Source organism: Camelus ferus, chromosome 15, assembly GCF_009834535.1.
Source record: "Camelus ferus isolate YT-003-E chromosome 15, BCGSAC_Cfer_1.0, whole genome shotgun sequence".
NCBI lineage: Eukaryota > Metazoa > Chordata > Mammalia > Artiodactyla > Camelidae > Camelus > Camelus ferus.
In genome coordinates, this window is record NC_045710.1 from 19,633,941 (window position 1) to 19,659,106 (window position 25,166).

General features: G+C 52.7%; 1 protein-coding gene across 3 annotated transcripts; it reads left to right on the forward strand.

Annotated features, from left to right (window-relative positions):
- The first annotated feature begins 790 nt into the window (after positions 1-790).
- Positions 791-24,202, forward strand: FOSL2 (FOS like 2, AP-1 transcription factor subunit). Of its 3 annotated transcripts, none has more exons than XM_006189749.2 (4): positions 792-1,711; positions 11,510-11,761; positions 16,289-16,396; positions 18,823-24,201. In XM_006189749.2, the coding sequence occupies exons 1-4, from the start codon at positions 1,610-1,612 to the stop codon at positions 19,342-19,344; spliced, it is 984 nt and encodes a 327-aa protein (XP_006189811.1). In that variant the 5' UTR covers positions 792-1,609; the 3' UTR covers positions 19,345-24,201. The 3 variants fall into 3 exon arrangements, with proteins under 3 accessions (XP_032353168.1, XP_006189811.1, XP_006189812.1); XM_006189750.3 differs by lacking the exon at positions 792-1,711 and adding an exon at positions 1,739-3,681 and having other exon boundaries at positions 18,823-24,202; XM_032497277.1 differs by lacking the exon at positions 16,289-16,396 and having other exon boundaries at positions 791-1,711; positions 18,823-24,202.
- The last annotated feature ends 964 nt before the right edge of the window (positions 24,203-25,166 follow it).

The following is a 25,166-nucleotide window of genomic DNA, read 5'->3' on the forward strand; positions in this document are numbered from 1 at the left end:
CAGCCATCGAGGGGAAAATAGGCAGGCCCGCCCCGCCTGGCGGCGCCGCGCCCCGCCAAGGCTCGGCCGCAGGGAGGCGCGGGTACCCTGCGCGCCCAGGGCGCCCGCTGCTCCCGGCGGCGCCGCGGAGGGCGCCGACGACCGCGCGCGGCCGCTCCCTCCCTGCGAGCAGCTCTGCGCGCCCGGCTCCCGGCCTCGCGGTGGCGCCGCACTGAACCGCTGGTCTCGCTCTTTAGGACTTTATTTTCTAAAACACGGCTCCGAGGCCCGCGCGGCCGCTTTTGGGGGCCCCGCCCCGCGCCCCTTCCCAGGGCGGTAGAGAAGGGGGGAGGCCGTGGAGAGCTCGGGAGCCGGCGAGGGAATCCCTCTCCCTCCACGTCACCCGAAAGCGAGGGAACCCGCACTCGCGTCTTCTAACGCAAATGACCATCTTTGGCAACATGTGCCAGTGGAACAGACCAAGGGCGCAGGGCCTGGAGGGGGTGGGTGGGCGAGCGTGGGGAAGAGCCAGGGTGCCTCAGCTCCCCCAAACTATGCCCGCGGTCCGCTCCCACCCCCGCCACCGCCTTCCTTCCTCGCGCCGGGTGTGTGGCTGGCGTCAGCGCGGCCGGGAGCCGGGGCAGGGAGGGGAGCGCTGCGCCGCGCCCGCCTCCTCCCGCGCCTCTTCCTCCTCCCCCTCCTCCTCCTCGGCCTTCTCCTCCCGCCTCCCCGCGCGCTCCTCCCTGCAAGGTGGAGTCTGGGGTTGACGTGAGGTACAGGGGCTGGAGAATAAAGAGTGTGGAGTTGAACTCGTGCCATTGTAGTGACTCATCTCGGGCAGAGCGCTGGGTCTCCGAGCGAACCAGCGAGCAAGCAAGCGGCGCTCGGCGGGGACTGAGAGAGGGAGAGAGAGAGGCGCGGACGGGCGAGGCGGGCCCGTCCGGGAGCGGGCGCCGGGGAAGGGGTGCAGGTCTGGGCGCCGGAGCCGCGGCACGCGGAGCGGGACCGCGTCCCTCTCCGCGCCGGCTCGGCTGAAACCACACGGGGCGCGAGCCGGGCGCAGGCTGCCTTCTTCTCCTAGTCAACTGTCCGAGCCGCTCGAAACTCCGGCGACGAGTCGGCCACAGGAAGTTTATTCTCAGCTCCTTTTCTAAAAGGAGGAAATAGAAGTTTCTCCAAGCGGGCAGCCTTTCTTTTCGCCCCCACTCTTTTTTTTTTTTTTTTTTTGCCCTGAAATCGGGGCCCCCTAGACCTGCAGGCTTGACTCGCCGGGCTACTATTCTTTTTTAATTTCCATTTTTTGATTGAGCCGGCGGTCCCGCTGGGCTCCGATTGCGCGCGGGGGCAGGAGGGCGCGCTCGGGGGAGGGACCGAGGGACGTGCGGACTTTTTAGAGGGAGGGACCGGGTGGACAACTGGTCCCGCGGCGCTCATAGAGCAGGAAAGAAGTTCAGCGCTCGGCGCTCGGGGGTCACTGTTCCCGGGGTGTCGCCGCCGAGGGAGAGAAGCCCGGGAGCGAAGACTAGAGGCGCGGCCGGCAGGGAGCGAGAGCGCAGCAGCCGGTGCGCGGCCGCGGCGAGGGCGGGGGAAGAAAAACACCCTGTTTCCTCTCGGGCCCCCACCGCGGATCATGTACCAGGATTATCCCGGGAACTTTGACACCTCGTCCCGGGGCAGCAGCGGCTCTCCTGCGCACGCCGAGTCCTACTCCAGCGGCGGCGGCGGCCAGCAGGTAGGTGCGGGTCCCGGGTGCACCTGGCGGCGCGGGCGGACCCCTGCCTTCCTCTAGCGCCACTGCTTCTTTTGCTTTCTTTTCCCTTTCTTGGCTTGGCGAGAAAATTCCTACGGGCCACCATTGTAAGTTCTGGATTTTCGTCTTGTCCTACCCACCCCTCCTTTCGCTCCCCCCTTGACCCCAGCCAACACTTTTTTTTTTTAAACTGGAGCAGGCGAGTGGGCGGAAGAGCCGGCAAACCCCATACTTCACACTACGTCTTATCCAACCAAGCTCCATGAATTGCAGGCCCCCTGCCCAGGAACCTGTACCTCCTTTCCCAGGAATTCTCATCCATTCTCTCTCAGTGGTGTACCAAAAAAAAAAAAAAAATCTTTGCACCCACGGGCTTATCCCGACGTCCAGGGACCTTATTCCTGCGAAAAAGCCCTCTTCTCTTCCTCCGTTCTCCATAGGACTTAGTTAATTTCTAAAAGAGGTTGGGGACTCGGAAACATGGTTGGGGTTCTTCATGTAATCCGGAGGGAGGGCGAGGGTTGTCGCTCTGGGAATCAGGTGCGAAGGTCAGGAAGGAGGAGGTCAGCCTTGATTGGCTCGGGCTGCGTCTATGTGCCCGGCGCCCATCCATCTCCTGTTAGGGTCGGAGAAGGAGCCTGCACTGCCACCAGAAGGGGCGCCTCGGGGGTCTGGGAGTACCTCGGGCGAAGACGCCTGCAGAGAGAAGGGGGTGGTGGAGAGACCTCGCTTAGGCTCCTGGGTGGTTCTGGAAGCCGAAAAACAACTTGTTTCTAAAGCAGGCGGACTGGTTTGCACTGGAGGGATTGTGCGTTCGATCTGTGCGTCTATAAATACCAGAATAAATACCAGAACGGTGCTGCTGGGTTGGTGCTGCTCATGAGTTGGTTGGTGGGCCTACCCTCTGCAGCAGCAGCACCCCTCTCCCCCAACCCCAGGCTCCTGTGGGAGCTGGCTTAACAAACGAGGAGGCTAGAACCTGAAGCCCGCCTGGATCAGGCTCTGCGCAGTCTCTAGCCAAGTTAGCCACAGCAAGAGTTGCTCTGGTAAGGCCGTGGCCTTGGCCTCTAGAAACCCGCCAACCAGGAGGGGCTGGGGTGGGCTTATGGGGAGGGGGACCCTGATGGAAAATAAAATGGAAACACGGCTCTCTTTGATATCTGAAGAGGGGTATCTTGTTCTAAAGTGGCTCCTCGTACCTGGTGAGCCCTCAGAATGGCTTTTCCGTCTTCCCTCTACCTGCCCTGGTGTCCCCATAAGCACCTACCGTAGAGAACCTAGGCTGTGCATTGAGAATGCAGTCAGGGCACCCTTCATAATGAGCACCAAGGTGATGAGTTTCAAATCTTGTCCCAAAGTGTTTGACTTCATTTGCTTTCCAGCCCCACTGGTGGTTTGTATTGAATCCAAGTATCATTAGGCAACGGGTTGGAGTCATTTATGCCCATTCCCTCACTCTCCAATTCACCAGCCCCCTAAATGTCCCTCTCCTCCTCTCCAAATCAGGAAGGGATCTTTTGATTTCTCATCTGCTCCTTTGGCTGTGGTTTCTGTGGCAGTCATCATTGAAACGTTAACAACCTCGCCGCCTGGCTTTGCTCAGACCCTGGAGCCTGGATGGGAAGTCAGACCGGACATCAGTGCCCCGATTGAATAATCTGTGTCACTAGGGCTTTGAGCCCAGGATGTGAGCAGAGGCAATTCCCTGTTTTGGAAGAAAATCAGACAGGAAACCAGTGCTAGGAAGAAGGAAGAGAACTCAGTCCAGCAGAGTGTAATGGGGCCTCATTACCGAAGCAAAAAGCAGCTGTTGGCTAATTCCTAGCATGCTGTAACACATGAGGATTTTGCAATTAGTAATAACTGGTGCAACGGGGTTCTTGTATATATGCCTTGCCTATTCGTCCCAGCAGCTTGAGTGAGGCACCTTTCAAACCAGAGGGATTGGCAAGGTAATGCCGCTTTGGACAAGTTTTTCAGCCTGTCCACTCCTGAGGGAGGGGGTAGTGGGAGAAGGAGGGGGTGGTGGAGGAGGAGGGGAGGGTTTTTCCATCAGCTCTCTGACTTTGAGCAGAGCTGTCCTGTGGTCCTAAGGACTGATGTGAGAAGCTTTTGTTACTTCACAAGTCTGTGCTAGGACCCCACCCGGGCTCAAGGTAACTTTATTACATGCCAGATAAAACCTGTAATCACTTTACTGCTCTTAGCTTCCTTTATGGGGAGACTTTCCTGGAAGTTAGTGATGGGCTGTCCTCCTTTTTTGGCATCTCAGGGGACCAGTCAGTGTAAGAGGGTTCTCTGGTTTTACCTTGGGTGAGTGAATATTGTTTTTTCCTGCTCTCTTTGTTTGTGGGGTCTAATATTCCTAGGGGTTTGCTGCTGTTTACTCAACCTAGAACTTTCTTCTCCTCTCTCTCTCTTCATGAAGCTTGATCTTAACACACGGCCATAAGTTCCAGTGACTTGGGGGTCAGGGAGGGGGGGCAGGTAACTCTTTGTTAAAACCTCTGTTCTTGTATATGGCAGGAACTTGAAGCATGAAAAATATTTCCTGTTCCAGTTGTAGTGTTAATCTCAAAGGTTGGCCATTGGTGATTCTGATTTGTCACGAATAGTTACACACACCTCCCCCTCCTGGCTGCTGCTTTTTGTTGTTGTTGTTTTCTGTCTCTCCTAACTTTCCTAGGAAAACACCTCCCAGATATATGCCCTGCCTGGCTGCTCCGCTCTTACGGTTTCAGGCCCTGAGCATTACGCAATCCAGCCAGTTACACAAACATAGGTCATTTCATAACTTGTTTTCATCAGCTGGGCCCCCTTTTAATGAAAAAAAAACAAAACAAAAACAAGACCCAGAACCTCTCCAAGGCTGCCATTTTGTCTGTTCCTCAGATAACTAGTGAAAATAAATCAAGGAGGATAGTTCCTTTTTGGGACCAAGGAATACCAGACTAGGTCTCTTCTTTGGCAGCCATCCTTTTCCAACACACACACAGACACACACACACACACACACACACACACACACACAAAATTCCCCAGAGTGAACTTTTGCCAACTATACCAGGCTGGGACATTCCTCAGATCAAAGAACTTTTACCAGAAATGACTGTGATTCCCAAGTCAGCCCCAATCATACCTCTCTAGTGCCCCCTACAGGACATCCTTAGAAGGACTGTCTGGGGAATGTATTTTTCCAGCCCCAGAGAGTGTTAACTTGGTGAGTTTTCGGAATTCTTAGGATTTTTTTCCTTTTAATTCAGAACAAATAAATGTCATATATTTAACAGTGGTTAACTAGGAGCTGCTTGACTTCACAATGCCGTTTCTTTTCTAATTTTGTTTTGTTCTAAATAAAATCTGGTTGAAAAAGGAGTGCTTTTTTTCTTTCCCTGTTTCAATATCTGTCTGTTCATTGCCAGCACAATGTCTTCAGATTCACAAGGCTTATATTCTTGATGTTGTTTGTATTAGGACACTGGGAATTGTTCGGGGAGGTGGTCTTCAGAGCTGGTGGGAAGGTGGGAGGTGTATATTAAGGGTCTCGTGTTTTTTGTTTTTTTTCTCCCTTGATTTTACAGATGTAGATTAGGATCAAACAAAATGTTATCCCAGGAATTTGTCTGTTCCGCTGATTCTTGATGGTGGAAGTCAGTGTCACTTTTTCATCAAAGTGGATGGGGTGAAACAGCAGTCATGCATTGTCTGAGTGGCAGCTGAATTTTCCTATCCAAACCCCTGAGTGCATTTCCATTATTTTATTTCTGCCTGCCTTATTATTCTAGGTGAGTGCAAAGTTAGGAGCCTCAATTTTTTTTCTTTTCTCTCTCAGTACAAACACACCAGCTCTTCTACATCCAAATCACTGTTGTCCCCTTTGTAATTGTTCCTTGAGGAAACTAAATGCTTATTTGAATGCTGTGGCTATTAGTCAGACTCAGGAAGGTTTTACAACGCCCCCTCTTTGGAATTGCCTTCAGCAAATTTTTTTGAAAACCCTCTTTCCTAACACATCTTTGTCCTTTGAGGATGAATTTGATGTTTGGGAGTTATCCAAAGATCTGACATATAAGGAACCCAGTCTGGTGTATGAGGTCTGGGTGATCTGACTGGGCGCAAAGCAGTGCAACCCCAAGTCCTGTTGGTTTCAAGACAAGGCGCACCAAAGCAGGCACCTTGGCCAGCTATACCTTAGATTTTTTTTCCTTCTGTTAAACGGGAATAAAGACACTGACTTTGAGAATTCAGGAGGCTGTATTTCCAGTCTATTTGTTGAAAGAAAAAAAAAAATCACGTCATTACTTTGTGGAGTTGTCTCATCCGTGCTGTAGGTGGTATCTTTTGACGGTCACAACATTTCAAAATGATGGCAGCTGCCCTGATGGAGGCAAATATGTCTGTTCCAAACCCCACTTGGTAACTCTACCCTTCTTCGACTCACTGGGCTGGAGAGGGAAGTTGTAAGATCCCTCTTGTCCAGGACTCTCTCTCACCCTGTCCCGTGGCAGTGACTGGGCCATGCTCGCCTGCTGTGGTCGTGGAGAAGATGACACGGTATGCCCTTCCCATGGAGTGCAAAGCTGTCCAAGGATTGGTGGGGTGCAAAAGGGGTCCACAGAAGAGTGGAGCAAATTCCCCTGTGCTTTGGAGTGGAGTTCCTGGCCAAAAGAAAGCTGGGAGAAAAGAGACTGGGGAACCTGGCAGATAATTCCATATCAGTCACCTTCTTTTCCTTGCTTTTTTCTTTTCTTCCTTCTTGTTCTTCATCTTGGCCATTAGGCGAAGGAGGATAACGTGGTTCTTTCAAGTGAAACTGACAGGAGGCACACTACCTGAGATACTGTTTGGATACTGTAAAATTGGGGGAAATCATGAGTTATTCGTGACCATTTCCATTGTGATGTAAGTAGCTTTCCTCAGATAGGAATGAAAGGTCAAAGTGATGTCCAGTGCAGAATCTGTGGAGATTGGTTGAATTCCCTATGGAAAGCTTTGGAGAACATCCCAAGTTTGGTAAAAAATATAGAGCATTTGAATCAAACTGGACTGCAACAGGAGGCTTCTGGGGCATTTGAGGCAGCATTTGCCCTTAAGCTCCCTCTCCTCTTGCCCTGAGCCAGTCTCCTGGGATGTTGGAATTTTTCTTTTTCCTGTGCTGGGAACCTAAAAAAGGGGGTTCTTAAGAGAAAGAACCCAGTCTCTTCCCAGGCGTGCATAATCATTCCTGCCTGCCTGCTGAGACAGGTCACAGGTATTCATGGAGTTCATGGCTCGAGTGCTTGGTGCCCTGGTCAAGAATCAATCTGATGGAGAAATGCCTGGCTGGGGGGACGCACCCAGAACACCAACCCTGACTTCCACCATTTCTGCCCAGCCCCGGAGTTTCTGGGATAAGCCCTGCCCTGTCCATACCTGTAGGAAATGGGAACCTATACCCTACTTCCTAGATCTTTCTGTAAAAGGATGTGGTTGTGACGCTTATTTCTGAATCCAAGGCCCTATAGAATTCAGAAAGGTCATTCTCCCAAATTAGCGGCTGCTGGGCTGCAGGGACCTCTCTGCCCTGATGAAATGGGGTGGCCCTCGGGGCCCTGTGTTCTGAGCTGTCTGTCTCATAGGTGGTGGGAGGACACACATACTTACTGAGCGGCCCCACAGCTCCCTTAAATTCAGGGTGCTTCAGGATAAGGAGGTTCTGCTGCCCAAAGACCCACAACAAGGCTTATAAAGCATCAAACTCCAGTTTCAGGGTCCGGAGATCCAAGCTGACTGGTGAGAGTCCATCCTTGAGTCCCTGGGTTAGAGGGACCATTCTGATTTTTGGCTTTCTCATTTCCTCTTTATTCTTTTCTTCCCAACCTGAGCATAAGAGATGAGAACGATCCTCCAGGACAGGGGGTCACCAAACTATGGCCCAAGTGTTTTTGTAAACAAGGCTTAAGAGAGTGCAGGCACGCCTGTTTGTTTACACATCGTCTGTGGCCACACTCACGCTACAATGGCTGAGCTGAGTAGTTGCAACAGAGACCTTATGGCCTGCAAAGTCTAAAATACTTACTATCTGGCCTTTTACAGTAAAAGTTTGCCAAAATCTGCTCTAGGAGGTCAGGGCCAATTTGTCCTTTTATAGGGATTCTTGCTCCCCCAGAAGTCAACAGGATGACACAGTTAAACAAAGCATTTGTGGAAGCTCTGCCAGGCTGGATACCACACAGCCATCCAACATAGCATCTTCGATCCTGTCCCTGGAGGAGGAGCTTCCAAGGGGGCTGGAGAGCCCCGGGGGAGTCAAGTAGGTCCCCGGTTACCTCCTGTAGCCCCCGACACCCAGTACACACCTGGTGCCACAGCAGGGGTCAAATTGCCCAATGCCTGCAGCTGGGAAACCCTATGTTGGTTTCTGTTCAGTGTCAACCCGTTTGTAGAGAACCATGATTTGTCCCCAACACGACATTTGACTGATTCTTGGGTCTGTTGACAGAGAAGAATGCCAGCCTCACTCCTGGGACCACAAACTCCTAGGCTCACCTTTTCTGTTCCACCCCAGTGTCACTTTCTGAAAAATACCTTTGGAGTTGAGACAAGACCCATCTGTCAGATTTCAAACTTTTGTCTGTGTCTCCAAGAGGCTCCTCTTGGAGACAAAAGCCTTCTTTATCAGAGCCCCCATCCCCTGTGGGGACAGGACATTGTTTTCCTTGCAGTTTAGAGCCAGTGTGTTATCCAGATGGCTTTACCTCCCTCTGAAACACGTTGTACACGCATTTAGAGGCAGTCATTACCTACTGCCTTGTTTTTATTGCTGTCTTGTTTTGTCTAGACCAAGCCATTGCTGCAAGGAATCTGGCTGATGGCCGGGAAAGCAGCACATTCTGTAGACCTGCCATCACAGAGCAAGGGAACTGGAGGGCCCCGGGGAGGGGCTGAGAGTCAGCTACTTAGTCCTAAGAGATCTTAGTCTCTAAGCTTTGCCTCAGGTTTTTTGCTGCTTACCTCCTCTAGCCTGAGACCAGAGCTCTCGCTCTCTTGCTCTCTTTTTTTTAGTGGAATGAGGAGTGAATTTCTTGGGTGCTTTCCTAAAAGGAAAGCTGACAGTTCCCCAACAGAAGTAGAGGGTGACATTAAACCATTGCACTGGATGCCTTGGTGTCCTTCAAACCCAGAACCTGACCTGGGGAAAGAAACAGGATAAAAATGTTGGGTGCTTCCCAGGAATGGGAAGCTGGTGATTCTCCCTGGAGCCATCCCATGCAGAGTACACAGATACTTACCGTGGTGATCCCTGATGGTGGTGGTGGTGGTGGTGATGATGATGGTGATGCCACCTTCCACTCACTTACAGCATTTCTCAACCCTGGCTGCATGTTCAAATCTCCTCAGGTGTTTTTAAAATTTACCTCGGAACCCCACCCCAAAGCAGTGATTTTGGAACTCTAATAGCGAGGCTGGCTTTGGTATCGGCAATTTTAAAATGCTCCTCAGAATATTCTGCTGTGCAGCCAGGGTTGAGAACGACTGGTATGATTTTATAGCCTGTGATTACAAGCAGCTTTTTATTTAATCCTCATGATTATGCAGTGAGTTTGGTGTTAGTATCCCCCTTTCCAGACAAGGAAACTGAGTCCTCAGGGATTCACTGAGGCTTCAGATCCAGGTCCCCTGACTCAGACTACCTCCCGCCCTCCTTCCTGATCCAGCAGCCCAAGGGAAACACAGCTGCCTGGGCCTTTGCGCTTCTGCACACACTCAGCTGCTCACGTGTTCTCAGTCCTCCGCCTCCTCACAGCCAGCCCTGGTTGTCCGTTTTCTTCCCCTTGAAGATCTTTTCCCACTTGGATCCTTCTGTGTTCACTGCACCCGGCCCTCCTTCCCATGTGCACACTCATATACACCTGCTGCTCTTCAGTCAGCTCCTGATAAAAAGCCCAATTGTCTGCCTTGGGAGGTGACTTGGAATCCATTCATTGCACTGGGCATTGCTATTCATGGACTCCCAGAACCCCTTGTGCTGGTAGAATCCCAGAATCCCAGAATCCATTGCACGGAGTAGTTCTCTTCCTCGAATACCCTTGGCCTGTTGCCCCAGGGCACTGGGAGGTAGGGCAGCCACATTCCACCACCCAGACTGGGTCAGGCAGCTGGCAAGCGAGTGAGCAAGGAAGGGTCCCCAGCTCCCTCAGCCACAGTGAAGTACTCTAAGCTTCACTTTATTTGCACAAAAGAACCCAGATGTCATCACCAGGGGCAAAGACGTGGTGGCAGTTGCCGTTGCTGCTGGTGCTTCTAGTCCTGGTTGGTCTGATTGGGCCAGAATAGGGGGGATGCTGTCACAGCCATGCTGATGTCAATAGGATTTCATCTGGGATCACATGGACCTGGGGGACCTCCTGGGTGAGAGACCCCTTGGCTGGGATGACACTGACGCTCCTTCTGAGAGCAGTAGGGGTGGATGCCAGCACTTGGGGCTGGACTTCGAGGCAGGAAGCAGCAGCGCTACAGAAGCTTGCGTAGTGCTGTGTTCGAGAGATCTGGCCTCTTTGTCAGGCTGAACTGGGTTTGAATCTTGCCCCCACTGCTAACTAGAACGTGGCCTTGGGTAAGTTACTTAATCTCTCTAAGCCTAAATTTCTGCCTCTAAAATGGAGATAATGGTAGTTCTTACCTCAGAGGGAGAATTAATGGGCTAATCTAGGATAAACACTGCGTGGCACTGGTCATTTAGTGAGTGCTCAGGAGGTGCTGGTTATTATTGCTGTCATCGTTCCCCACCTCCGGCTCAGGGCAGAAAGGATTTGCAGAGCCTTTCTGTAGACACAGGAACCGCCCGAGGCTGAGGGTCCTATAAGGGGAGCGCTCCCCCTGAAGCTGGAGGTGGGGGAGGCTTCCTCGCCTCCCTCTTCCTCGCTTTCCAGGAGCTGCCCTGCAGGGAGGGCAAGCCCACTGCTGATGGCCGCTGCCCGTTTTAGCTTTTGTACTCTGTCATCATCTTATATGTTAAATAGCATGTTCCAGAGAGCTCTGCAACGTGGTCTGGGCAGAAATTAAGCAACAGGGAGAAAACTCTGAGCTAGCAGCACCACGGTTTCCCACAGACATGCCTGGGAGCCGAGACTGGTGTGTAAATAGGTAGAGAGACACACAGTGCGTCTGTCCCAGGTGTGATGCGGGTGAAGGTCCAGAACGGACAGCGAGGGGACTTCTGGCAGCAGACGCCACCACTTTTGGGTCTCATGGATTAGAGGACATCTTTTCACGGACCTGGTCTCCCCCTGATAGGGTCACAGCCCCATCCGGAACCTGTTTGAAAAAAAGTAACAAAAGCAGGCATAAGCTTCCTGGTCATTTTGTCACTCTGAAGCAGTTGGTGTGCAAATCTCCTTAAGGGATCCTAAGCTGGTACCTTGGGGGATAATTGCCAGGTGACCCAGAGGCTTGGGAGGTCCAGGTGAGAGGCCTACCCTCCTACAGAGGTGGGCTTAGCTGGCTTGGAGGGCTGCAGAGAGGGCCTACTGAGTGTGAGCTGCTGGGACCCACATCTGGCCTAGAAGTCACTGGGGATGTGACCACATCCTTGCTGAGCCAGTTGAGTGTGGAGTTCCTAGGACCTCAGTCAGGCGTGGATCTGACATGAGTGTCCCAGGAATAGTTAAGATCCCCTTGATTCTTGGCTGTGCAGGAAGCCCGCCCAGGATCTTGGTCCCCCAGGTACTGACCCTACTTTCTGCTTGTCTTGTTCTGTTGTATTTATTGGGCTCAAACCTATTTTTCTCCTCATTTCAGAAATTCCGGGTAGATATGCCTGGCTCAGGCAGTGCCTTCATCCCCACCATCAACGCCATCACGACCAGCCAGGACCTGCAGTGGATGGTGCAGCCCACGGTGATCACCTCCATGTCCAACCCGTACCCCCGCTCGCACCCCTACAGCCCCATTCCGGGCCTGGCCTCTGTACCCGGACACATGGCCCTCCCAAGACCCGGCGTGATCAAGACCATTGGCACCACCGTGGGCCGTAGGAGGAGAGATGAGCAGGTACTGTTCAGAGCAGGAGCCACGTCAGTGGGTTTCAGGGCCTTGTAACGCAGAGTGTTTTTCTGAAGACTGGAGGGGAGCAGGGGTCAATGTTCTGGGAACACTGGGGAGGAGAGAGAGCTGGGACCCAGGAACACATGGCCTTCATCACTGGAGGCAGAGCTGGAGACCTGCGAGTCAGGCCTGGCTCTGTCATCTCCTCCATGTCCCTTAGAATCTCTGAGTCTCAGTTTCCTCAGCTGCAATATGGAGATGGTGTCCTGCTGGCCAGGACTTGCTGTCGCTCGAAGAGATCATGGTGGAAAAGCACGTAGTGAGTGAAGGCGTCAGCTTGTGGGCAGGACTTTTAGGACCTGTCTACAGTGGTGTCCTCTGATCCTTGGCAGAGGGGCCACAGGACGAGCAGCCAAGGAACCTTGGCCGGGAACTTTTTTGGGTTAGTCCTTAACTGTCTCCCAGTATTTGGTGCAGACAAGACACCCAGTGGTCCTAAAGAGGCCCGCTCTAGGTCGGCACTGCCCAAAGTATTTCCATACACCCCCCCACCCCCACCCCTGCAACACTGATGTCCCAGGCCTCCAACTCAAGACAGGAACCCATTTCAAGTGCCTAGAAATTCTAGAAGTGCAGGGACTCTGGGTCTTTGGAGTCTGGGGTGGTAGAGAGGGGAGGTCAGATATCATCAGCCTTTTCTTTCCTCAAGGAGTTCAGCTTTGAGCGGGAGTCAGCCTGGCTGGGAAGGATGCTGGGAAGGGGCGGGGCCTCTGCCCTCTGGGCAGCATCTACTCAACACTCAAAAGGCCTGTCGTCTGTATTAACAGTGAGCCAGGGCAGCAATGGCCCCCTGATTCCCAAAAGAGAAATCAGAATCATGCATAATTCTAGAAAGGAGGGAATGAACCTTTAAAGAGCCCCATCTGCCCCCCTTCACAGATGACATAGCCAAGGCCTGGGCACAGCTATCTGGGGCCACTTGGCAAGGGAGTGGGGAAGTGTGGCCTAGAACCAGTCCCCGGGACCCCCCATGCCATGCTCCATCTACCACACCATGTCACTGAGAGTCTGGGAAGGGACAAACTTTAGCAGTAGAATCTCTTTTTCAAATGAAATGTTAGCCTGGAGAATTATTTCAGTTACAGCTTTGGAACCCCTCCTCATCCCAGCTACTGACCACCTCCACTTGGGATCCCCAGACCCACATTGTTCCAATCCAAGGACCTGCCAAACATGGTACCCAGTGGACAATTGTGGATCCAGTCCCCAGGATAGTTAGAATTACAAGGACTGCTTTCTGAGAAACTGGAAGCTTTCACAGGAGCCCTGTTCCTCTGAGGACAAAGCTGGGCCTTGTGTTTGCTACATGTTGGTTTCTTCTCTTAGGGGCGGGACCGGTGCAGGGGCAGCATGGGGAGGTGTGTGTAATAGATGTTACCAGACTCAGTTCCCAGTTGCTGTTGGGCTTCTGCTGCCGGGGCAAGTGGCCAGTATCCCCCTCACTGTTGCTTTTGGTACTTGTGGTTGTAAATATTGCAGTAGCCGTGATCCTAATGTCCTTTGTAATTGTGCTTCCTTTAGGGGGCCCAGGGAGCCAAGCTTGATAGTCACTGATGAGCTAGCTGGCTTCTCCCTGTATGCAAGGGACCCATGAGTGAGAGCCAGGCTTGTGAGAGACTCTTGGGTTAGCAGGTCAACAAAGCAAGATGTGCTCTTCATTCTTTTCTGGACCTAGCTCACACCAAATTTAGAAGTTTATATCTGGGAAAGACTTTGGAGACCAGCTCTTCTAATGTTCCCTCTGCACCCATTTTACAGACGAGGAAGCTAAGCCCAGAAAGGAGAAGGGCCCTGTCCAGGGTCACGCAGTGAGTTAGTAGCAGAGCCAGGACTGGAATCCACCTCCTTTGACCTTCAGCCCTGTGGTTTTCCCACCACACCACCTAGGCGTGCCCTAAAACAATCTGTCTGGAGAATTTCCTTCCTTTTTTGAGAGGGAAGGAGAGAACCAGGAGCATTTGATCCCATGTCGATTAGGAGTTCACACAATCATCCGGCAGCTTGGAGGAAGCCTTGGGGGCAGCATCCTAGAACTTCAGCCCTTTGGGTTCCTGGCCCTGGGGTCTATTCTATGAAACTTACTTCCGCCTTCCCAGCCTCCCCCAGGGGGAGGAGCCTGTTACCAGGAGCTGCCTGGTGCCTCACTGCTCTCCTCCTGAGCCTGCCCCGGAGGCTCCCTCTGAGGCCAGCGGTGGTGACTTGGTGGGGGCAGGGGAGGGTGTGTGTGGCTTGTGGGTGGGTATAGGTGGTGCTGACACACTTAAGCTGTAATCCTGTTGTCACTGCCTCTGAACACTTCCTATGGCAAGAGCTCCCACAGGTTGCCCTACACCTCAACAGATAGGGGGAGACTTTCTAGGGCAAGTGGGAGCCCAAACATGTCCAGAAGCAGCAAGGGGGAAGGGAAGCTGAAATGAACCAGGGCCAGGTCTCGGTCTTTTCTGCCCCTCATCAGTGAGGGACCAGGGTGGCTGGCTGGGCCTCAAGGGAAAGCTGATACCTTTCCGTGGTGAGCCCTGAACCCGGGACTGTGGTGGGGCCGTGAGGCTCTCCTGAGAATGCTCTTGGGCTCAGGGTGAGATGGGTTCAGGAGCAGGAAGTGTTCAGGGCCTTGGCCAAGTGACCTTGTGATCTCAGCCCATAGCCGATCCCTGCAGAGAACAGGGCACCTGAGTCTGTGGACTGTGAGTCTCCAGTTAATTTGGATTCTTTCAGGACTCAGAAAAAACATCAGAGAGAAGACCTGTGAATCGCATCTTCTTTCTAGCACTTTCTAGCTGAGAGAGGACTCAAACTGCCTCTCATCTGATCATCGCAGAAACCTTGTGGAAGGCAGGGCAGGTCCTACTAAACCCATTTTAGAAATGGGGAATCTGAGGCCCAGAAGGTTCAGTGATTTTTCCACATTCACCCAGTCTGTGTTTGGTTCCCAGGCTGCCTGACACCTCTCAGAGGAGAGACTGTAGAGTCGTTGGCTTTTCTGGGGAGGCAGAGGACAGGGCTGAGGAGGAGAGCGGAGCCAGGACTCCAGTGCGAAATTCTAAGACCAGGTCTTTGGAAGGGGCCTGAAGACTAACATGGATGTTACCAGATGGATGGGTTCAGGCTCAGTGCTCCCACCTGGAGGCTGCTGCGGAGGGCAGGTGGGGGTGAGGGGTACAGCGATGCTATGCTCTGCTTTGCTGTTGGGACATCACAGCGATACACCTGAAGGGCTGCTGCCGGGAGTGTCCTGGGGACTCTGGCCTGGGCCCAGTCAGGGGAGCGGCTCCCTCCCTCACAGGGTGGCTGGCGATCAAGGCAGCATCTATCCTTGGGGCAGCTTCTCTCTTGCCCCTCCCAAAAGTGGCTTCAGCCTTTTCCCTATGTGTCTGTTGAGGACACAGGTCTTATTCCCTCAGAATCTTCTAAGCCCCTGGCACTGCCCTTGGCACACAGGAGGTGTGCTGTAGTGTCTGTTAACTGAATGGGGTGCTCTTTCCTTTTGAACTGCTCCCTGTCTTGGCCCACAGCCATCTCCTCACATCACCTCTGCCTGCGCGGGGCTGGGTAGCCATTCCCTGGAGGGGCTCTGTGCAAATGGCATCAGCCCTGCTTAGAGGAGCAGAGGAGCTCTTGCCCTCTGGCCTGAGTCACAGCCCCCTACTCAGCCTCACTGTAAGGAGCTGGATTGTAAACTCTGTAGGGGGAGTTTTGTTCATTTGGTTTGCTGACAAATCTTTAATCCTTCAAGCCGTGCCTGGCATGTGCTTGTTGGTTGAATGAGTGGGTGTGGTGGGCACCTGCTGAACCTCCGGGCTCCTGTCCTTCTGTGGGTCCTGTCCAGCCCAGCACTGTGCCAGGCACCCTGGTGAGTCCTTGGGCTTGAACAATGAGGAGCCGGCACGCTGGGGCTGGCAGAGGAAGTTGGGAGTGGAGTGGCATCCCCAGCACTCCCTCTGGCAACAGAACATTCCCCCCTGGGTTGTTCTCACTCTGGGCCCAGCTACTTAATCAAATGGGGATAATGAGGCTTGCAGCGCAGGCAGGGTGATGGGGAGGAGTAATTAGCCAGAGTTTGGAGGAAGCTGCTTAAGTGGGCAGGGCCTGGCCCAGCTGGCACGAGGGGACTCTCTGGGGGAAGCAGCCAGCTCATCCTCTTGGGCCTTGGCACCGAATCAGGGCTGACATGACACACGCTACCGTCGTGCCTGGGCTGGCGAGCCCCTGACCATGGCTGCCCTGTTTTCTCCTCAAACCTGCGACATCACCTTCTGGGGATTCGGCTCCAGGTGCCCTCCCCGGCATCCAGACAGCAGTGAGCTGCATGTTCTGGGACCTCTGAGCCCAGCCACACTCCTCTGCCTTCCTCCCTCCCCTCCTCAGTCCCAGAGGGCTTCTTCCCCTACTTAAAATGCAGTTAAAAACCAAAAAGCTGGTGAACCATGTACTGGAGCCTAACCGCCTAACCGTGATCCTCGACCTTGGCTCTAGCTGTCCCCTGAAGAGGAAGAGAAGCGTCGAATCCGGAGGGAGAGGAACAAGCTGGCGGCAGCCAAGTGCAGGAACCGTCGCCGGGAGCTGACAGAGAAGCTGCAGGCGGTGAGGAGCTCTGACGGGTGGGAGCACTTGTGGGGGGCCCAGAGCAGGAACCCCAGGGCTCCTGGCCCTCCCCACTCCTTGCCCCTAGGGGCTTATGTATGAGTCAGTGGAGACAAACATTCCTTCCTTTCACCCCTGAGTTAGCACGTCCCTGATTAACAAGGGACTTAGGGGAGGGGGCTGGCCTTCAGCAACAGCCCGGGCCCAGAGGGAGAGACCTGGAAGGGCTTCTTGGGCCTGAGTGGTCCCTGCACTGAGGCCAGCTGGGCCTCCCGGGTGAGGGATGGCAGAGGGTGTCCGCATTGCCAGGCCTGGGCAGGGCAGGCCCAGACCTGCCCCCTCCAGGGCTACTTCCCAAGGTTCCAGCCACCCCCATGCCTGCCGCCAGCATGAGCGGCCCAGCCTTGCTTCAGAAATTTAGTTTGGGCAGCGAGGAGACCTGCTGTCTGAGCCCCTTCACCTCTGCAGGGTCTTCTGCTCTCTGGGTCTCTTGGGGATGGCTTACATTCAGCTGAATTGTACTATCTTGGGGTTTTCTCGTAACCTCCATGCACAGGAGCATTCCCCGCCTCTGCTATGAGCCTGAAGCTGTCACCTTGGTACCTCACGCTGCCCTCGTGAGTCATTCTCCCCTGCTGCCTAATTGCCCACACCTGGGGGCCCATGGCTCTGCCCTTCCCTCTCGAAAGCTTGACCTGACCAACGTCACGTAAGTCCCTCCAGAGCCCAGCCCTACAGGGGGGCCGTCTGCCATGCGGAGGAAGCCCAAAGCCAGGAGTAACTCTCCTGGGTGGAATGTTTTCAAAGTGAGGAGGTGAGGGAGACCCTGTTGGTGGTCCTTACAATGATTGGCCAGGATGGTGCTTTGGAAATCATAATTACCTGGCACATCCCATTACTTTATTTAATCCTCCCAGTTACCATCCACCTGCTTCTGTTTCCCTTTGTCCATCTGGAGCCCTCGCTCTTGGGTCTTGAGTGTGCACTGTGTGAATTCTGTGGTGCTGGTAGTAATGTCCCATGGAGGTGATAGAGTTGGGAAAGATGAGTGGGGGTTCTCAGACGCCAGGGGAGGTGGATCTGTTAGTGATCAGCACTCCATGGGAGATTCCCCCAGGAGAGCCCTCCACGCTGCGAACCCTTTGAGGAGCCACACCCCCGGGTCTACCCAGGGTACTCCTCCCACCAGCCCAGAATAGCCTGCCCTCCGAGGCCCCTCTGCTTCCCTCGCTCAGAAGCCTCACACCCTACTCCCCCGCCTCCCCACGACCCAGCCACGCAGGCCCCTGAGCCACATCCTCCACAGGAAACCTCTCAGAAGCTCATGACGTTCATCAGACCCTTGAGACAGATGGAAACTTTTTTTCACTCCGGAATATGCTGTACTCTGCTTACCAGAGCTCTGGCCCATGTCAGCTCATTCTTGAACAGGAATCTGTGTTAGGGAAAAGTGGGGACGAGGGCGGTGACACACTCCTTTTTGTCTTCCGTAACAACACCCTCCATGTGCCTTTGCTGTCTCTCCGGCTGACGTGAAAGGAGGGGTGAGGTTCTTCCAGTGGGTCCCTGCCGTCCTCACGTGCCTGCCCAGGCCATCAGGGGTCTCATCTGTTAAAGCACAGGGGCTGAACTGAATGTTCTCCCAGGTTCTGTGAGTCCTGAAACATGCTTTTTACTTAGAACAAAAAAGGGAAGAGGGGCAGTGATGATCCGACTGGGATGGACTGAGCATTTCCTACAAGCTACACACCGTCCTAGGCGTGTGTGTGCAGACAGAAATCTCCACTGTTATGCAGCTTAGAGTTGAGTGTGTGTCCACGGGCGAGCTGGATGGGGGTGAGGAGGTCTGAGAAGGAGAGAGGCGTGGGGCGCGTGCTGGGCTCCCTTCCCCCGCCAGATCTCACTATTACTCACCCTGCAGGGGTACCAGGGGGCCATCCTGGCCCCAAGACAGAAGAGCGTACTAGTGTATGGTTTCTGGTGTCAGATACATTGGGGTCAAATCTGGGCTACCCTGTCTGCTTGCTCTGTGACATGGGGCAAATTATTAAACGTCTTGGAAACTCAGTTTTCTTATCTGCCAAATGGGTTGCTGAAATACCCGCTTAAAAAGCTGCTAGATTGAATGAGATAATGCCTGTGAAATGCTTAACACGGTGCCTGGCACAAAGGAAGTGCTCAACCATGGAGGCCACAGTGGTTAATTCACCTTTCCTCTAAGCCAACTTCCCTCCTTTCTCAATCTGAAGCTTTGGGAATAAAAGGAATCTTGAACCTCCAGGTGGCTCAGAGGCAGTGGGGTATGAGCTGGCTGCCTTCATGGTCAGTCCTCTGAGGACATGGCTGGCTTTCCCTTTCTCACCGGGATTGGATGCCCCCTCCCCACCCCTGCCACTGTCCCTCACATGCCCCTCTTCCCACTGCAGGAGACGGAGGAGCTGGAGGAGGAGAAGTCAGGCCTGCAGAAGGAGATTGCCGAGCTGCAGAAGGAGAAGGAGAAGCTGGAGTTCATGCTGGTGGCCCACGGGCCTGTGTGCAAGATCAGCCCCGAGGAGCGCCGGTCTCCCCCAGCCTCCGGGCTGCAGCCCCTGCGCAGTGGGAGCAGCGGAGGAGTGGGTGCCGTGGTGGTGAAGCAGGAGCCCCCGGAAGAGGATAGCCCCTCGTCCTCGTCGGCGGGGCTGGACAAGTCCCAGCGCTCCGTGATCAAGCCCATCAGCATTGCTGGGGGCTTCTATGGGGAGGAGCCCTTGCACACCCCTATTGTGGTGACCTCCACTCCTGCCATCACTCCAGGCACCTCGAACCTCGTCTTCACCTACCCCAGCGTCCTGGAGCAGGAGTCGCCCGCTTCACCCTCCGAGTCCTGCTCCAAGGCCCACCGCAGAAGCAGTAGCAGTGGGGACCAGTCATCAGACTCCTTGAACTCCCCAACTCTGCTGGCTCTGTAACCCAGCTCCCAGAGGGGTCCTCGTCACTGCCTCCTTCCCAGGGACCAGCACCTTCTAGCACTCCAGGGCCGTGAGAGCAAGAGGGGGAACCTGCTGGAGAGCTTCCTGGCTCTGGGAGACCCAAGGGGATTTGGTGGTGAGGCATTGGAGGACTTGGATGATCACCTGAAAGTCATGGGACCTCCTCCCTTGTTCATCTGGCAAAGCAAATCCTGTTTCTTGAAAAGCCTTGGAGAACTTCGTTTGGTGGACTCCGGCATCTCTCTGGCTTCTGAAGAGCTTGAAGCTGGTGTGGACCGTTCCTGTCCCTTTGTTACGACATGTCTCTGGAGTGATGGTGTCCTTCCCCGCCCCACCAAGCATGCTCAGTGCCTTTTGGTTTCACCTTCCCTCTATTTGCCCCTTCCTTCCCCCAGTGTCAATTTTACTTCCTCTTGGTTTTTATCAAATTCACCATGACATTTCATCTGGGTGGTCTGAATATTAAAGCTCTTCATTTCTGGAGATGGGGCAGCAAGTGACTCTTCTGCTGGGGCTGGCTTGTCCAGAAGGGGACAGTCAATGTGCAATACAGAACCTTCCCTCCCCTGAAACTCCCCAGCCCACCACCATCTCCAGAACCAGCAGCAGGGCTCCATGAGCTCTCACAGAGATGCTGCCATCACGGAGGCTTGGAGGACCCTCCCTCCCCATCCTCAGACATGGCCTTTGGAGGAGCGGCTTGGCCAGAAGACAGGGTATGAGTGAGACAGCTCGGGCACAGATTGGGTTTGCCAAACGCCTAATTACGAGGCGAGGAATAGTGCCAACAAGCCACAAGGGTGTCCTAGCCAGCTTCCCTTCACCCGGCATCTTGAGTAAGACGTCTCCTGTAATTACTGCCCTGCCATTCTGCCCCTGGACCCTTCTCTCCAGACCAAGGAGGCACCCCTAGGAACCTCACATCACTCCCAAGTCCCTGCAGGCTCCGCCCTCCCCCACCCTGCATCTCAGGGTGACGCCACCCATGGAGGTTTAATGAGCGTTGGCCTGGCCCCTCCCCAGATTGCTGCTGTGTGGCCCCTCCCCAGGCCTCAGAGGCGCCTCTGCTATGGATGGAAAGGCAGGGGGAGGAAGGAGGGAGGCAGCTGGAGTGGGGATCGCCTCGCAGCAGCCCCAGTACCTGCTTCTCGCCTCTCAGTGAGGTGCCAGGCCTTTTCTACCCTCTGTGGTCACCTGCTGCCTGATGGATCTAGTGCTTTCTCTCTTACACTCCCCTGCTGCCTCGTCCCCCTGTGCTCCTCAGGTCCGTCAGCCAGCTGTGAGCAGCTGGCCCAGAGCTGTCGCTGTGGCTTGCAGCTTATGCGCCATTCCTGTGGGCTGCTGAAATCAGAGATGAGATGTGTTGCTTCCCACTGCCAGCAAGCTGCCCCCTTCCCATGGCTTGGGGGGCGAGGAAGGGGGTCTTCCTGCCTCCCCAAGAGCACAGCTTGGCAGAGTTCAGCGTGGTCCCTGCCCCTCACCTCTCTGAGCCCTTTTCTCCCCAGGGCATAGCTCCCACCCATCTTCCAGGATTGGCCTCTGCTGGGCTAGTGCTCTGAGGGAGACCTCGCTGTTGTGGTTCATCTCTAGAGATCATCGTGTGATAACTTAAAAATATATGGATATTCTTTTAAATCAACCTAGTGGGGATTAAATCTCAAAGTTGGACTCAGGAGAGAGGGAGAAAGAGTGACACAGTTGCTCACCTGTTCCTTCAACAGCCAGGCCTCTCACTCTGGCTGTTGTTTAATGTCCATCATCCACTTACTGAGCACTAGCCACAGAATGGAACAGCTGTATGCCTGAAATATGCAGCCAGCTATGACTGGAAGTGACATGTGGAGGGACAGGGCACACAGAGAGAGGAGGCTGAAAGATAAAGGAAGGATCTGTTCCCAGATGCTTTAACGATGTTATTTCCCACATTCCTTGGCTGTGATGCTGCCCTCCCAGTTTCCCAGAGGTTCTGGGAGCAGCGCTCCTGTTAAGATTGGGCAGTTGGGTTTCTGGCTTCACATTAATCAAAGCAGCCAGGAGACAGGCGAAGAGAACGGGGATGCGCTCAGCTCTGAAAGGCTTAATCATCTCAAGTGGCGTTTGTGGCCAACTGGGAGCTATTTGCTTCTTTTTGCATAAATATATATATATATATATATATATATTTCTTAAATGAAGCTGCTTTCTGGTGTTTTATTTCTCAAAATCCCTTTGTGCCCCTCTTTGCACTGATCCCAAGGCAGCTCCTGATCTGTGACTTGGGGCCAGGCTGTAATGCTCTTGAGATGGAGTTTGGCTTTCGTTCAGATTTCAGTTCTGTGTTGGCTTTGGGACCAGCAGAAAGCAAAAAATCCGGCTGCCCCGCAGGACTTTCGAGGCCTCCAAGCTGTGTTTCTATTCAGGACCCTCTGGCTTTGTTCTGGGAGGTAGTTTGGTTTCTCCAAAGCCAGAGGTTATCGGGGAAGGCTGAATATTCACACCTGACTCACAGTTACATGTCCTCAGTTACTTCTGGCTGGTTCTGCAAGTTCATGCCGGACACCAGGCCCGCCGCCTCCTCCCCCGTAGAGCTGGCTCAGGGAGCAGCTGCAGCGGGCCTTTGTGCCTGGGCTGGGAACCGCTGTGTTTTCCCCGTGTCCCCAGCCGTGAGGCAGCTGGTGCGGACTCCAGCTGGGCTGCAGGCAGCTCTGGGATGGCACAGGGCAGGCACTCCTTGACAGGCTGCTGTGAAACACACGGTCCCCTTGGCGCCCTGGCCTGCCTCTCTGGGACTAGTCCTCTTCCTGACCGGGTGGGTGGGATAGCTGCTGACACAGGAAAGAGGAGATCCCAGGTGAAGCTTAGGAAATCACCAGAGCCAACTCGGATTCACTGGGGAAGTTTTCGGAAAGAAATCGTTGTTCCGCTTGTGAGAAAGGCCTGGTGTGTCCACCATGGGCAGTCCCACAGCATCTCAAAGCCAAGGGCCGTCAGCGGCTGTTGCTTCCCTTTCTCAGGCTTTGGGGAAGGGAGTCTCCTCTGCTCCCGCTTGGCTCCATTTTAAGGAGGAGCTCAACATGGAGGCATTGGGTCTTTTCTCCCCCTTTCCTTGATGGACCAGTAGTGCTCCTTGCAATCTCACCTTTTAGCTTCCAGGTTGATTTCCTTCCCTGATCAGACATCCACGTGGCCTCTTTAAGAAGCAAAGAATAGCACCTACTATGTGCCGGGCCCTGCGTTAGGCACTTTTATACATATACCCTCTTTAGAATGAGACTAAGTGATGAGGACTTCCCTCATTAAAGGCTCCCATGTAAGGGATACACAAAAGCACTTGGAGGTGAGAAGGTCTTTCTCCAAAGATCCAAGGCAAGATTGCCTTTGGTCCGAGGTTTGTTCTCAAAGACCCACCCCTTACAATATCCTCCCATCTCTCAACTTCTTTGCCCTGGGATTTGCTCCTTTGCATTCTTCAGATGGTTGGAGGGGTAACCTGAGTCCTTATAGAATTTGTGGACCAATAGGATATGTGGTGTGTGTACCTTTCTTTCGAAAACTGAAGTAAAGGTATCTTGCTACTTTCTGCTTGTTGAGTCTTCTTGGCATTCATCTTAAAAGCCAGCATCTCACTATTTATTGACAAGTTCTGTGTGTGTGTGTGTGTGTGTGTGTGTGTGTGTGTGTGTGTGTGTGTACATTTCTAGGTGTTTCTAGGCCCATGTCCTCCTGCAGCTTTTAAAAAAGAAACCCAGTCATCCCACTACTAAATTGACACCTTCTCATGCTTCTAGTATTTTGGCCATACATCAACAGAGGGTTTTAATTTTCCAATGCTGACATGTTCAGGAGGAGCTGGGTCAAATTTTGAGCGGGGTATGGGAACAGGAGGTGGAGAAGAAATTGACGTTTATTTTATTATTTATTTTAAATGTTTACATCTTTGTGTTGTACCATGCCCAAATAGAAAAAGATAGCATTAAAATGCTCAGTTCCTCTCTCCCTCTCTTTCTTCTTTACAATTTTAAAAAAAATTTAGGCTAATGATGCTTTTTGTTTGTTTCTAAAATGATTTGTGACTTGTGCTGTATAAACTGTATAAAAAGGTTCTGTTTTTGAAAGATGGACTGTCATTCCTTTGGGGACAGTAGTCACCAAGAAGTCTACATTGTAAGAGAACATAAGGAAAGATCCTGCCCTGTTCCTCAAAAATTGTTTTCTCTGTATGATTAAAAGTTTATTCCATTTATTTTAGTTTGTGGTTACTTGATGTCAAGGAAGAAAATTTTCACCTTTGTATAAAGAATAGGTATCAGGGTGTTTTTTCCTGCAGTGAGAGATGTATATATAGTATTTTGGTATATAGTGGACAATCATAAGCTTTGTGCATCTGTATTTGAGGTATGTCGATGATGTGGAGTAAAGACTGCTATAAAATCCTGAGGCAAAAAAAAAAAGTTGTACAAGATTCCTATAACTTGACGGGGAATTTAATTATCTTTCTGAGCACCTTTTTTTTTTTCCTTTTTTTTAAAGTATTGGTGAAATGGTCCCATTGGAAAGACTTCTAAATAGGCCTCTCTAGGCAGGACCATGAGCTCAAAAATCTTTGTATAGTTCTGAAAATTGAGGAGTAGCTTTGCTCTGAAGCATCTCTGGTGGTGTTCTGTTGTTTTGTTTTGTTATTTTACTGTAATACAAGCCTACAGTATTTGCACTAAAGAAAGCTTGTTAGAAAAAGCTTGCTGCTATGGAAGAAAGAACATATTAGAACTTTTTTTTCCTTTTTTTTTTTTTTTTTTTTTTGGTTAGCTTTTCCACTTTCAATTGAGTAGCATTTTGTAGAATAAAATGAATTAAGATTGAAGAGCCTCTGATGGTTGGTTTATTCTATCATTTCTTCCCATCTCTCCTGTCACTTCTCTTTGTCTTCTAGATTTTTCTACTTTTGGCTTGTGGGCAGAGTTGGTCTCTGGTGGGAATGGGGAAGCGGGGAATGGCTCCCCTGGAACCTCTTTCTGCAAAACTGAGGTGAGCTGCTGAGAGGGGCCTCAAACTCCCCCACCCTTTCTCATCCTTCTTTCTCCCCTGGATCCTCTCCAACCTCTTCCAATCCTGCTCCCCACTTCTCAGGGCCTGATTCTCAGCCAGCTGCCAAGTACTCCCAAGGTGTGAGCCAGTAAAGTTCCTGTCCCTTCGTGGGGGTATCTTGTTTGACCAAAGTTGACTCTGGAAACCCAGGAATCTTCAAAAAGCCAATCAAAGTTATCGCTCACATTGACCAGGTGGTCACATGAGATCATGCACAGGAAAGGGCTCTGAAAATAACCAAGGCATGCAAGTAACTGGGACAATCACAGCTCCAGATTTCCTTTTTGAATAGATGCAGGTTGTTGGGTGTGGAACACTGAGAAGTGTCAGCCAGACCCCATTGCCCTGTAGCCCGGGAAACCCGGGGTGGATGAGGAGCATCTGTGCTGGGTGGTGTGCCGGCAGCCTAAATGGTGTGCAGGCACACCTGTCATTAGTTAGCGCTGGCGGATAGGTAGGCCCTGAAATGGCACCACTCCCCTCTAACCTGCTTAAGACGACCTCAGGGTATAGCCAGAGGACCCAAGAGCACTGGACTGTGAGTCACGGGGCCCTGAATCCTAGGTCTGCCCCCACTACCTATTGGCCATTGAACCTCTCTGAGCCTTAGTTTCCTCTGTGTAAAGGGGGAGGGTAATGATAGTACTATAAGAGCACTCCCGCTGGGAGGATTCTGACGTCTCCTCCCCTCCCTTTGGAGAGGGCCTGGGGTATAAGGGAACGGGGGACTCAAAACT

Coding starts and splice junctions, on each gene's coding strand:
- FOSL2 (XM_006189749.2), top strand. CDS start 1,610: ATGTACCAGGATTATCCCGGGAACTTTGACACCTCGTCCCGGGGCAGC. Junction 1,712..11,509: donor GCGGCGGCGGCGGCCAGCAG/GTAGGTGCGGGT, acceptor TCCTCATTTCAG/AAATTCCGGGTAGATATGCC. Junction 16,397..18,822: donor TGACAGAGAAGCTGCAGGCG/GTGAGGAGCTCT, acceptor TTCCCACTGCAG/GAGACGGAGGAGCTGGAGGA.